This window comes from Trachemys scripta, chromosome 5 (genome assembly GCF_013100865.1).
Source record: "Trachemys scripta elegans isolate TJP31775 chromosome 5, CAS_Tse_1.0, whole genome shotgun sequence".
NCBI classification, from domain to species: Eukaryota; Metazoa; Chordata; order Testudines; family Emydidae; genus Trachemys; species Trachemys scripta.
The window spans coordinates 41928583-41943301 of NC_048302.1; the positions used below are offsets into that span (position 1 = coordinate 41928583).

General features: G+C 42.9%; 1 protein-coding gene across 1 annotated transcript in view; it reads left to right on the forward strand.

Annotated features, from left to right (window-relative positions):
* FAT4 (FAT atypical cadherin 4) overlaps nt 1-14719 on the forward strand; it is a 239440-nt gene that overhangs the window by 209894 nt on the left and 14827 nt on the right. The window contains exons 12-15 of the mRNA XM_034772506.1: nt 3033-3118; nt 5527-5706; nt 7849-7973; nt 8957-9174. Of these exons, the coding sequence (XP_034628397.1) occupies nt 3033-3118; nt 5527-5706; nt 7849-7973; nt 8957-9174 (609 nt within the window). The remainder of the gene's footprint in view (nt 1-3032; nt 3119-5526; nt 5707-7848; nt 7974-8956; nt 9175-14719) is intronic.

Here is a 14719-nt window from a genome sequence, read left to right on the forward strand (position 1 = left end):
CTGGCAGCTACTGCAGCATCCATATCTCCATCTCAAATGGATGTAACCATGCACATTCCTGAGGAAAAGTGTAGATCAGAGAAGAGTGTGGTGGAGACGCAAGAAACAGCTGCTGCTGAGTTTAGTTCCTTAAGTCTAGATGATCCAGGACTGTGGATCCTCTTGAGCAGTAGCCCGAGGGACTTGTACTGCATGGGCCACAGCAAGTGAAAAACTTCATGTTCCCTAAAGACAATGAAAATAGAAGTTTCCATCCAACACATTACTGGTGACAAAGTGGAGAGGTCATGGCTTATGTACTCAAAAGCCTAGAATGCTGCATACTGTTTTTGTTGCAAACTCTTCCAGTCTAATGTTCCAGCCACTTTGGGTTCTACAGGAACAAAGGACTGGAAAAATCTGGCTAGAAGTCTGGCATGCCATGAGCAAATCACCAGAGAGCATTCCATAGGTGGAAAGAGCTTGAGATGAGACTAAGGTTAAAGGCCACCATAGATGATCAGCGTCAAGAGAAGATTGCATCAGAGTCTCTTTACAGGCAAAATGTTCTGAAAAGGCTCATTGCCATTGCAAGAATGCTTGCTACCCAAAACCTAGCACTGCGTGGCAATTCAGATTAGCTGTATGTACCAAACAATGGAAACTTCCTTAAAATTGTGGAGCTGATGGCTGAGTTTGATGCTGTACTCCAGCAGCATCTAAGAAGAGTCACCACCCAAGAAATGTACACACACCACTACTTTGGAAAAACAATTCAAAATGAGATCATACAGTTACTGGCAACAAAAGTCAAACAGAAGATTGTGGCAGATCTGAAGTCAGCAAGATATTACTCTGTTATTCTGGACTGCACAACTGACATCAGCCATAAGGAACAAATGACTTTAATGGGCGTTTTGTAACAACAGAACCTAGTGAAAATGTCCCAGCAATGATGACTGCCAGAGAGCATTTTCTAGAATTTATTAACATTGATGATACTAGAGAAGCTGGTATGACAAATGTGCTTCTTAAAAAGCTGGAAGATATGGGAATTGCAATAGCGGACATGAGAGGTCAGGGCTATGATAATGGTGCCAACATGAGAGGAAAGAACAGAGGAGTGCAGACACAGATCCGAGAGTTAAACCCTCAAGCATTTTTTTGTCCCATGCAGTTCTCATTCATTGAACTTGGTGGTGCATTCAGTTTCTAGTGTGGTTGCTGAATTTTTTAATGTAATTCAAAGCATCTATGTATTTTATTCTGCATCAACTCATCAATGGCAAATTTGACGCAACATCTGGGAACATCCTCTCTGGTACTGAAACCACTGAGTGCTAAATGATGGGAAAGTCGAGTAGAGGCGATAAAGCCTATCAAACACCAAATTGGGAAGATATATGATGCCATAGTTGCCATTATGGAGGATAATGCTATGACAGGAACTGTTCGTAGGAAAACAGTGGCAGAGGGAAATGGAATCACCAGAAACATACATAACTTCAAACTTCTGTGTGGCTTGGTGTTGTGGCAAGACATACTGTTTGAAATAAATGTTGTAAGCAAGCGACTCCAAGGTATTCACTTGATATATCTGGAGCAATGGAACAACTGGACAAAGCAACATCATACCTACAGCCTTACCGGTCAGAGGAGGGATTTCAAAATGTTCTGAAGAGTGCACAGAAGATGGCAGAGGAACTTCACACTGAAGCTATTTTCCCATCCGTTCAAGAATACAAGAGTCACCGAAGAAGACGACATTTTGATTACGTACGAGGCACGGGATAATCCCATAAGAGACCCCAAAAAACAATTCAAAGTTGAATTCTTTAACCAGGTGCTAGATTGTGCAATACAGTCAGTCAAAGAACGTTTCATGCAGCAGTATATTTGGGATGTTGTATGATATTCCAAAGCTCCTCACTATACCTGAAAAAGACCTACACCAGCAATGCAGGGCACTAGAGACAGTGTTGACATGTGATGACATCTGTTATATTGATGCAAGTGATTTAGGTGATGAACTGAAAGCGCTTTCAAGATACATTTCAGCAGGATCAGCTCCAAAGGCTGTTCTGGAATATATGTGCACAAATAAGATGACCACCCTCGTTCCAAATGCTTTTGTTGCTCTGCGCATACTTCTAACACTTCCTGTAACAGTTGCCAGTGGAGAATGCAGCTTCTCCAAGCTGAAGTTAATAAAAACACATCTACACTCCACAATGACACAGGAGAAGCTGGTCAGTCTTGCAACCATCTCAATAGACCATGAGCTGGCCCAGACTGTGGACTTTCAGCAGGAAGCAGTTCAAATCTTCGCAACCAAGAAGGCACGGAAAGCACCGCTTTGATTATTCAAACAGATACAAATACCAGTGTTTACTATGCAGACGAGAAAAGTTACATTTGCTGTTCGGGCATTCGCAAGTTAAGTGTTACTTAAAATTTTTGAACAAGGCATTTTAAGTTATTAGCTCTCCTTTATTGGGGTAGATAGCAGAGCAGTACCATGAGAGGAGTAGAACAGGAAGAAGGCAGAATTGAAACCTTTCAAAGTTTTGTCTCAAGCGAGAGGGGATGGGGGCGTCATTTGAGCTCCCCATCTCAGGTGCCAAAATGTTGTGAGCCGGCCCCGAAAAGGGTTAATATTGAGGCAGGCCTCTTTTCCACACATGCATGCAAAACATGTGGGCCTGCAAATCCTGTGTCTGCTTTCATACTTGTGCATACCCTTTCAATAGTTTAAATCCGGTGCAGATACAAGTGTTACCTAGGTTTTCAAGGTGAAGAGGCAAGGGCTGTAGCCATATGAGTATTGGAATACTTGAAGGGCAATTGTAAGCCATCGGACCTGCGAAGTGTATGCATAGGTTTATGTATGTACAATTTTGTGAATGCACAAGGGAAGAAAATCTGGTATAATGTGACCAACTAAGCCCTTGGATATTTTTGTATTTAATAATCAAACAAATGTTAAAGTGGTGAGAATGAGATTGGACAGTCAGTCCTTCTAATATTAAACACATTTTTGTGTTTCTTTGCAGGCAGCATCCTTGACGGTAGACTCCTGTTCTGAGGATCAGGAGCCAGGCTATTGTACTGTTAGTAATATGGCTGTTTCCACTGACTGGTAAATAATATTTCATTTTGCTCTTTGTGATAAAAAGAAGAGGTAAAACTTAAAAATCATTATAAATAGGAGAAATTTAGAATAACTGCTATGTCAGACCAGCTAATAGAAGGGGGGCTTGTGCCTTTAGGCATAGCCCAGTACAAGGAATGTTGGCATAAGCTGTACTACAGCAGGACTGGCCTGAGAAGGCATTCTTTGCTGAGGCAGAATTCCCTCCCTGCTTCTTTCTTGTTCCAGGGTGTAATAATTTTAAACTGCCTATAGCAGCAGCAAATTAAAACACTGCATCCCCTGCTCTTACTGTGATCCAGCTCAGTTGTACAGGCTGATGCCCTGTCAGAGGGGGAGGGGTAGAGCCAAGACTCGGGAAAAGTAGCAGACATACAGCTTTGGGCAGCCTGAAAAGTGGGGTACTGGGGGTCCTTATTTCCCTTCATTCACCATAGTGAAAATTCACAATCTAGCCCAAATTAATTATCAAACCAGAATATCAGACAGTCAGAATCACTGATGCTTTAAAAGGTAAAAGAAAACTTTAGCCAGTCATAATCTGCTTACTGATAAAGGCATTAAAGACTTAAAAAAACTGTACTCATGAATCAGATATTTTCTGACTGGTTGATGAACAGAATCTGGTCATAATCTAAGCAAAGTAAAATGTACCTTTTAGGAACAGTGAAGTCAGCAATTCTGATTTTGCACCAATATCCATCAGGTTTTTATGTTTTTTAGCCTGTGGGGTTTTTAGCCTGTAGGGTGATTAGAATAGAGTTTTGTCTCAGGATAAATATCTCTCATTATAGAATTAAAATGGTCTTGCTTTAAAATTTAGGCTCCCAGTTAGCAATCACTCTATGTGTGGAACTTCCATTCCAGTCAGGCCAAAATGTGCATATGGAGCAGTCACAGAATCAGGCTTATAGAATGAAATCCTGGCACCACTGAAGTCAGAGGCAAAACTCCCATTGACTTCAATGGTGTAAGGAGCTCACACCACAATTTTTTTAAAATGTTTTACGTTTATCTCAGCAACCTCTCATTCCACCTGTTTCTAGCCCAATTATCCTTAGAATATTTGAAATTCTACAGTGGCTAGTGCTAGAAATTTTCCTTAGCAAAGCCTCCTAATGCCCGTGTTTTTACAAAAAAAAAATCATATTTACCTAAATAAATATAGGAATACAGACCCAAATTCATGATCCAGCAGTTACGTTAGCTCCTAATTTTCACTCTGTTGCTGTTTAACTTAACTTTTCACTTCTTATGAACACACGAGAAATAGCACCAATCTCAGACATACTCTTATCTTCCAGCTGATTGCTACGTGCTCAGGCTAAGTAACTATTCTCAATTTTTTCCCGTATATTTGGAATAATTTCCAAATATCTGTATTGTTTTTATTTGCTGTTTTCACTAAAAGTGTGGGGGAAGGGAAGAAGTGGGTTGTACATACCTCACCTTATAGGAGTGTTGTGAGTACTAATTAGTTAATATTTCAATACATTTTGAAGATGAAAAGTGCTGTATTAATTCTATGTATTGTTAATATTGTTGATATTTTCTCACCATTATCTGGCTTGCTTTTCATTTAGCCCTATGGCTTCCCCACTAACAAAACCATTTATTGCCTTGCAATATGGTGCTCCAACTGGTAATCAGGGTCGGCTCTGGCTTTTTGGCCGCCCCAAGCAAAAAAAACCAAACCTGCAGCGCGGCCGGATCGCAGGTGCAGGGGGACCGGCTGGGGGGGAGGGAGTGGGAAGGAGCGGGCGGGAAAGAGAGAGAGAAGGGGGCGGCCAGGGCTACAGCAGAGGTGCTGCCATGCGGCCCCTCCCGCTGCGCCGCCTCCTGCCGCCTGCCGCGAGGGCTCCGCTCCGGTCGGCAGGGAGGGAAAGAAGAGGACTGCCTTGCAGGGAGCTCTGGTTCTCCGCGCCGCCGCCCCCTACAGGGCGGCCGGAGCGGAACAACAACAAAAAAAAAAAAGGCCGTGCCGCCCTAGGATTGGGCGGAACACCGCCTCGACCAATCTGCCTTGCTCAGCTGGTGCCTGAAGCCGGCCCTGCTTGTAATTAAATATCACCCCCAATTATAAATATCATTGGGTCAAATCTTTATTCAGTACTGACTCAAGCAAAACTCTCCATCAAGTTAAAGAAGAGTTGCTTGAGTAAAAACGGAGTCAGAACTTCAGGTTTAGGCCCGTTGTAATTATTGTTTCAGAGGTGGTTTTAACTAGAGCAGATTGGTCACTGTATGCAATAATTCTGTGATTGTAAAAAATGAACTATAGAAATTGTAGAAATTGAAATGTAGAAATGAAAGATCTTAGAAGATATGAGAGTTATTCTATTATCACCAATTTATGTGCTGATATTAATGCACCAATTCCTCCTCTTCTCTTCCAGGACTCTCGATGTACAACCAAATCGAGTAACTGTTGGTGGCATTAGATCTCTAGAGCCAATACTTCAAAGGAGAGGACAGGTGGAAAGTCATGATTTTGTGGGTTGTATAATGGAGTTTGCAGTCAATGGACGTCCTCTGGAACCTAGCCAGGCTTTGGCAGCTCAAGGAATCTTAGATCGGTATGTCAGCTATACGTAGTATCTGATTATATATACACCTCTACCCCAATATAACGCTGTCCTCGGGAGCCAAAAAATCTTACCGCATTATAGGTGAAACCGCGTTATATTGAACTAGCTTTGATCCACCGGAGTGTGCAACCTCACCCCCCCGGAGTGCTGCTTTACCGGGTTATATCCGAATTCGTGTTATATCAGGTCGCGTTATATCGGGGTAGAGGTGTATAATAAAGGAAAGTGGCATGAGAGTTAAATGTTAATTAATTCAAATGCCTGTGAATATGAATATACAATATGCTCTCAAATGTAAAGGACCAAGGAAGAATCTAACTTTAGAAATAAGATTATGCAGAAATCAGAGTTTGCAGAAACCCAATTCCAATTTTCCACAAAGCAGCAACAGTACATTTCTACTACTATTTATTATTTTTGTTGTCCAGCAGTCTGAAATAAAGTAGCTCTTTTAAAAAAAATCCATGTAAATTCCACCTGGATTTGACTATACTGGTATGGTTCACTAACCTTCCTCTTTTGTTTTTATCCCAAATGTCTGTTCTCTCACTTTCCCAGTCAAATATCACTGAATTTCCCCCATACAATCTCCTTTTGTGAGGGCTGTATTAGAAATGATTGATTAGCTGAATCAATTGTTTTTTTTTTTTCCATCTCACTGTTTGAAATTATAGTTATAGCAACAGTATGGCTTGCAAGCCCACAGTTGCTAGTTCATCTTTCCCCTTTTCACCTCCCAAGCTTGTGTTATTTCTTATGGCACGAGACTTCCTGAGCTTCTGTAACTGAAGATGTCAACTTCAATAACATTCTCCTAGAAAACAGCATCTTGGGATATGCCAGCGAAGTAAAAAAAGTGTCTTTGAATTTTGTATCTTTCACCATCCAAGACTTCTGCCTGCCAGTCAGGACTTTTCCTTTAGTACCTCGGGCAGTTTAACAATGAAAGATGGCTCCAGGTTTTCTTCAAGATTTGCTTGGCAGATTCAAAGTTAAAACCACCCTACCCGCCTCCTTAAAAAGGTTATTATCTAAGAAAATATTGATGGATCTTCAATCTCTTTAAATGATGACAAACCTCTACAACAGGGATCGGCAACCTTTGGCACGCGGCCCGTCAGGGAAATCCGCTGGCGAGCCGGTATGGTTTGTTTACCTGCAGTGTCCGCTGGTTCGGCCGATCGCAGCTCCCACTGTCTGCGGTTCGCCGTTCCAGGCTAATGGGGGCTGCGGGAAGCGTCGGCCAGCATATCCCGCAGCCCCCACTGTCCTGGAACATCAAACTGCGGCCAGTGGGAGCTCTACAATGTATGCATCTGCTTAAAATTTTAGCCATGTAACCTTCTTCACAGACCATAAACTTCAACTGTAATCTTGTACCAGTTCTGAAAACCTCTCAACTAATTTTAACAGTCTCTGTCTTAGGCAAAGATTCAGACTACATTACTCATTTATATCTAAAAATACTACTCTCAATTCAAGTTTATTACATGGTAGTTCCCTTCCCCATTCCTGTTTCAGATTATATGTACAGTAGGAATATTACAGATCTTTTTTGTATTACATTGTTAGACTAAGAATATGTGTAGACAAAGAATGTGACTGAAAGGAGGTTGAGTGAAAGACCAGAGTACAACTTGAAGTCATGGAATGAAAGATGATAATTTTCATTATTTTTATTGTGTAACCCAAATGTAAGACTGCCATAAAGATATTGTACATGTTTGAGCACAGTAGTCTTTGAGAAGACTGTTGTTTTTTAAGACATACACGAACACTAATATGTATGCATATGAATACTATCTGCAAATTATATAAGTTAATATCAAATGTGTAGCATATAAGACAGAATTTTTGTTTTTTTTCCTAGTTCCCTCTGAAGTCCTCTCTCTTTTTCTAATACAACTTGGCACTGAAAACTGGGAACTGTTTCGATATATCAGATTTCTTCAGTGCAGAGAACTTGACACTATTACTTTTTACTACTTTACAAGAGACTTTAAACAATTCATCCGTGTGGGTTGGGGAGGAAGGGGTGGTATCACTTAAACACATGTGACTCCATCCAAAAGGCTTATTTTGTTTGTTTAAAGTACATACTCCAGTGACTACTCTTTTGATTTGTTTTAGATGCCCTAGATTAGAAGGAGCTTGTGCAATTAGCCCTTGCCAACACGGTGGCACCTGTATTGATTACTGGTCATGGCAGCAATGTCATTGCAAAGATGGATTGACTGGGAAACACTGTGAAAAATGTATGTAGAAGGCTTAATTATCCTTCTGTTTAATCTACAGTTAATCACACAGTTTAATCAAGTGCAATTGGGTTTTATGTTTAGATGCAATTAACTGTTGTTAAATGATGAAAATGTGTCATACTTGCATTCACTGTTACAATAATTATGAACAAAAGTGACACATTGACTTTTTGCCCTATCATCACTTTGAATATGGTAGAAAAAAAAGTTAAAATAAGAAAACACATATATAAATGTAAATACAAACAAGAGGAGCTCATTTATTTTTCAAAAAGACCATAATTATGTCTACAATTATTAATTTGCAAACAAATAGCTCTGCATAATATAGCTAGGATTGAATAATATAGCAAGCTAAATTCTAATTAATTTGTATTCAGATTTTATATATTTTTGTGATAGCTCTGTGAAAACCATTTAATTTTGTTCATGTCAACCTGCTCTGTTTTCTTACATATTCCATTATTGTATTGATTATTTAGATGCTGTTGTGCTAGCTTACAAAAGAGTTTTGCTGCATTTCTGGTAGGATTTTGAGGATTCTGCGGTGTAATTAATATTATATATTATTTTATACCAACCTAAAGTATGCTAGGTATTTTACAAAACGAATAGAGCATTGTTCCTGCCTTAAAGAGCATACTGTTTAGTTTTATCCCAAGGACATTGTCCAGAGTAAAGGGAAACAGGGGCATACCAAGAAAAGAATTGTAGCTCACAGAGCCAAAATTCCTTCCTTTTTTCCCCCTTGCTCCCAGGGTGTTTTAATTTACTCCTGCCCTATACTAGCAGTAAGATAACTCACTCACTCTCTCTCTGTCTCACTCATACTCACACAGCACTGCTGGCTCAGCTGCAGTGGCCAAAGAGTATACGGTTAAAGCCAAGGCTTCACACACTCCTATTTCCTCCCACCTAGTTTACCTCAACAAAAGAATTAGATAAAGCATACTCAACGCTTCCTCCTATATTTGTCCTAGATATTACTGCCGATACTGCCTTATCATTAGAAGGCAAAGGACGCCTTGACTACCACATGAGCCGGAATGAGAAACGAGAGTACATGATGAAATATGGCACTACGGGTGCCATTTCGGAGACCCTGAGTGTGAACCATTTGGAAGTGAAATTCAGGACAAGGAGCGAGAATGGAATTTTAATTCACATCCAGGAAAGCAGCAATTACACTACTGTGAAGGTAGGATTAAAGCTAATGCTGACTTGATTTGATTGGACTGCCTGCTGTGTAGTGATCTAAATCACCTCTTCTGTTGCCCTTGTCTTTTTCTTTATAAAATATTACAGCTTTGACTAATGCTGGGCGCTATTCCAGTATCTTTCATCTTCTCAACGATTCTTTCATTATTTTCCAAGATATCAGAAGATCTTAGTGGTTTTGTTTCTAATCAGTTCTGTCTAGACTCCAAGTAATGTCTATTTTAAGGCCAGCAGGAACATATTTGTTGTCATATTTGTTAACACTACTAAGTTGCATTCTAGAGTGCAAACCTTTTTCCTATTGGCATTTTATGTTCTGTTTCTTCAGACACTCCCCCACCACACTGTCAGCTAACCAAACACAAGCCAACAAGTTTTCATGAATTCATACTAACACAGCACACGCTAGACAATCTTATTTCATATCCATAAAGTCACCCTTCCTGGAGTTTATCTTCTTCACCAGAATGGAGATGTTAAAAAGGCAAACATTACATGATTCTGAGATGTTCCACTAAATCAGTGCTTTAAGCTCCATGCAGTTTTTTCCAACTGTTTAGCCCTAAATAAGTTACCTTTCTCAAGAGAAACTGATGGGTTTAGTCCCTGGCTATGACTCAATCCACTTAGTCATAATTCTAAATGAGTACAGCAGTGATGCTGGCAAATCTCTTTATTGGATAGATGCAAGCTCCAAGTTTCCTTGACTACTAGAATTCTTTCCAATTTTTTCCCAACATTTAGAGAAACTCCTACATAAGACCACACTTTCTGTGCCTCAGCCAGCATGGATATTGTCTGCTTGCCTGGTTTCCATTCCTACCAGGAGTGCACAACTTTTCTGACAAAAAGGACTGCATTATCAACTTCCAAGAAACCCATAATCAGTACTTCATTTGCATATAGTTTTACAGCATTATTGTATAAAAAACAAATGCATTAAAACATATTTATTTTTATTTGCATTTTCCTTGTTAGAGGAATAAAAATTGATAGCTCTTTGTTGTCTAACAATGAAAAACTGCAGGTTTCTACTTTGCTCTCACCGTATATGTACAGAAAGAGAGCAGTAGTCAGGAGCCATATTTTATGCATCCCTAGCTGCAAGTTGTGCCCCTTGATTCATAACATCTGAGGAGATCTTCTTGTTTTCAATTCTGCAAATTTGGCCTAGTGAAGACTAACTTGGTGGGAATAAATAAAATGCTCAAATTTTGCCTACAGTGGAAATTTGGCAGGCAATAAGCATGATAAAAAAAGACAAAGTAAGCTTTGGTGGTTAAAGTGCTAGCAGCTTGTTTACACTAGAATTCCCATAATTTTTAGCAATGGTGAAGCTACAGCACGGGTGCAGCAAAAATGCACCCCAGCAGCTTCAAAGATGGGGGTCATCATCTGAAGCTGTAGGCGGAAAGAAGCTATTTCCCCTTCAAAGGGGGTTTCCCCCTCACCAGCCCTTCTCCCTGTTGCGAGAGCTAGAGGGGAGAAGGAGGATGTAGCTAAGAATGGGTAAGGCAGGAGCTATGTGGAAGTCCATAGTCTCCTTTGCAACAGAGGGGAGGACTTATAAGCCTACGCAGCACTACTGACCAGCAGATCTACCCTCCCATCCCTGGGATTAGTGTAGGGATGTTTTTTGTTTATTTGTTTGGGATAGGGGGTTGACTGAGGTTTTTTTGTTTGGTTGGTTTTTTTTGGGGGGGTGGTCAGCTGTATACATGGTGCTAGTTGCCTTTTGGAGACTGGGAAGAAATTTTTCCCTCATTGGCAGATTGATCAGGGTGGGGTGGAGGCTTTTTTTTTTTTTTTTGCCTTCCCACAGCAGCCCAAGGACCTGATGGATAGGGCCATAGGTATGATTCAAGTTGTCACAACTTGGCAGGTGCCCAGTGTAGGCACCATCTGATGGTTTATCAGTTCCCTGATAAACTGGAATTGGAAGTGGATTTAGGGGAAGGCATCGCCTAAAGAAGCTGAGGAATAGGGTTGGGGCTCCCAATCTCTGGTATGGTGGGGGAGAAAACCCCCTTTCCCAGCCCTTTAATCCTCATGAAGGGAGGGGTGGTGGGTTCCCAGCCAGAGGCTGGGGACCAGCTGTGGCAGGGTCGGGGGGCCCTCTAACAAGTGGAACAGATTAGGGAAGGAATGATGACCTGCCTTATTTGATTTATTGCTGGATAGTTCCCAGATGAGTTAATAAAGTTGCATTCTCATTAAACCACATTCCTTGTGTCTTGTCTGTCTTCCTGCACGTCCGGGGCAATGAGAGATTTTCAGAACCAATTCATGAAAATGCAGCCTGAGGATCATCTCTGCAGTATTATCAGGCCTTGCTTTTCTCAGTGTGAAAAAGTCAAAGCTTGAGATCAAACCATAAATCCAGCTCTTCCTTCTGGTAGTACAGGGGTCGGCAACGTTCGGCACGCGGCTCGCCAGGGTAAGCACCCTAGCGGGCCGGGCCAGTTTATTTACCTGCTGACGTGGCAGGTTCAGCCGATCGCAGCCCCCACTTGCCGCTGTTCGCCATCCCGGGCCAATGGGGACAGCAGGAAGCGGCGCAGGCCGAGGGATGTGCTGGCTGCAGCTTCCCACTGCCCCCATTCGCCCGGGACAGTGAACTGCGGCGAGTGGGGGCTGCGATCGGCCAAACCTGCCACGTCAGCAGGTAAATAAACTGGCCCGGCCCGCTAGGATGCTTACCCTGGCGAGCCGCGTGCCGAACGTTGCTGACCCCTGTGGTAGTATGATGCCCTATGTACTGTGGCCAAAATTATCAATCTTGTTGGCCTGAGTTTAGAAGCCCACTGACTTCACTGAGAGTTGTGAATTCTCAGCACTTCTGAAAGTCCCGCTACTTATTTAAATGCTTGATTTTTGTAATCTGAGTCTTAATATTTTGACCCACCTTCAAAATTATTTGGTTACTTGATTTGCGTGGCTTGTTAACATATTTGAGCAGCAAGATATTAAGCATATGGAAAAGTGGTAAAAATCTGAATATGTTTCAATACTAGAACATGTTATAAATAAGCTACAGTACCTAAATCACACCTGCTTTACTCCATTTTACCCATTATTACTCACTGATTTAAATGGAACTACAATGGTATAAAACTGGAGTAACACAGTGATGAATCAGGACCATCAAGATTGCAAGTATTTTCATTTACAAAAAAGTTGGAGAATTCGGTGAACTTTCATAATTAGGTTTCTCTTTATGACTCAGAAGGCTCTTTAATGTAGGAGATAAAGACATAATAAGATCCAGTGGCTCAGAGCTGAAGCTAGACAAATTCATACTGGAAATAAGTAAAAAGGGGACGGGGACCAGTTTGGGTAATTAATCATTGAAGCAATTTACAAAGGGGTATGATGGATTCTCCATCACTTGAAGTCTATAAATTAAGATTTGTTGTCTTTCTACAAGATCTGTTCTAGCTCAGTCAGAAATGATGGGATAAATGCAACAGTTACTAGGTGAAATTGTATGGCCTGTATTATACAGGAGATCAAATGATCATTATGGTCCTTTATCCCAGATGTGCAGGAAGAAAGACAAGATGCGAGTGATGTGGTTTAATTGACTTTGTTAACTCATCTGGGAAGTATCCAGCAATGAATCATACAGTGCAGGTCATTGTTCCTTCCTTAATCATTTCCACCTACATATTTGAAGTTGCCATCAGCCCTACAAATCTGGTCTCATCCCATTTCTGGGACTCAGCCTTGCTCCTCTGTATGAGGGTAATGAGGTGGGGAGAGTGGGTTGTGTCCTCGTACCAGACATTAGGATCCGCAACCCTTTTCTGAAGCTTCTTTAGGGCATTCCTCCCTCTAGTTCCACTTCCAATTCTGGTTCATCTGAGAACTAGACCTATGGAATGAGTCCTTGCATCAGACACCTGCCAAAATGAGGATCCAGCAATTCATTTGGCTGCCTCCACTCCACCACTCAACCAGGTTCCCAGATAGTTAACAATTCCTTCCCTAACAGTGGTTAAAAATATGTCTGCTCCCTGACTTCCCACTTTATACACCTTCAATCCCTGTCAACCTGTGGTGCCCCTTCCAAATCCTCTGCTCTAGTATTTCAGACCAGTTTATAATCCCCCTCTCCCCACCCCGGAGGAGGTCCTGAACCTGCCTTAAATCTCTCTTAACCTTCATGATTAAGTCAGCCCACCTATAAAATCCCAAATTGTTTTCCCCATAAGCACAGAATTCATGTCTAGTGGCTGCTCCTGGCTGCCAAAGAGTATAAGAGGGGCATCAGCTGGTCTCAGAGCATGCCCTTCCTGTCATGCCAACACAAAATTGCTTTGTCACCTCCAGGTGAACTAGCCACCTGCCTGTGGGCCCAATGTACAATCCTGTGTCCACAGATCCACACACCAGCTCTCACAACCCCATTCCTTGCTCCTGAAAATTGGCTTAAAAAGTAAAACTAGCCATTCAGGCCATTGAACTCTGATTCTCAACCAGGGGCTGCATGTACATTTTGTATGCATTTGAATGCCAACACCCAACTGCCTGTACCCTTCTGTCCCCTATTCCCTGTTAGGTAGGGTGACCAGACGTCCAGTTTTTAAAGGACAGGCCCGTATTTAAGCCCTCCTGCAGGTGTCTCGACTTTTTCTTAAAAACAGGCAAATTGTCCCGGATTTTCTGTCTCCTCCATCAGTACTGGCAGGTCCTGCTGCTCGCTGGATCCCAGCTCGCCAGCCGCCCGCCCACCAGTGGTGAGTGGGGTGTCCAGTGGCTGACAATGGGGGTGAGTGTGCAAGGCTGGAGGTGGGACAAAGCTGCAGCGCTTGGGACCGGCTGATCCTCTTGCTGGTCCGTCAGTGCAGCCCCCATTGCCGACCGGCTCTTGGCCAGCAGTGCTCTGCCCTCCATCCCATTTCAAGCTGGCACTGGCTGCGCGCTGCGCGCTGCGAGCTGCGGTGGCTGGTGAGTGCAGGCAGGTGCTAGGTGGCTGCTAGTATGTGTCACCTCTGCTGCCCACGCATCAGCCCTTTATGTGCTCCCCCTCTCGCTCTCCTCTCCCTGCTTTGCCCCTTCACCTTTCCCCAGCCCTGCTGCTCCTCCATATCCCCCTGTCGGGGCACGGCCCACTCCCAGTGCTGTGCAGAGAACCAGCCCCTGGTCAGAGTGCTCAGTTCACCAACAGTCTGGCCGGCAGGCTCCTTCCTTCCCGCACTGCCTCTGGCTGAGCCGGCACCTCGGGAAAGCTCAAGACCCTCCGGCCTGGTGCACTGGCCAGGAGAAGCCAAGCCCTGTGTGTGCCAGAGCCCCACACAGCGCTGGCATGGGGAAGCCTCTCCACCCCTCAGCTAAGTTCTGGAGTGGCGGGGGGAAGCGATTTCCAGCCTGTTCATGTCCCGACCAGGCAGGCTCCACAGCAGCCCCCCAGGCAAGGGCTTAGCACCCTCTTCACCTCCCCCGCTGCCCTGGGTCCTTTCCCCAGGAAGTATGGGGCTGCTCCATCCCCGAGGCACCCTCCTGTGCTGAGCCACCTCTCTGGT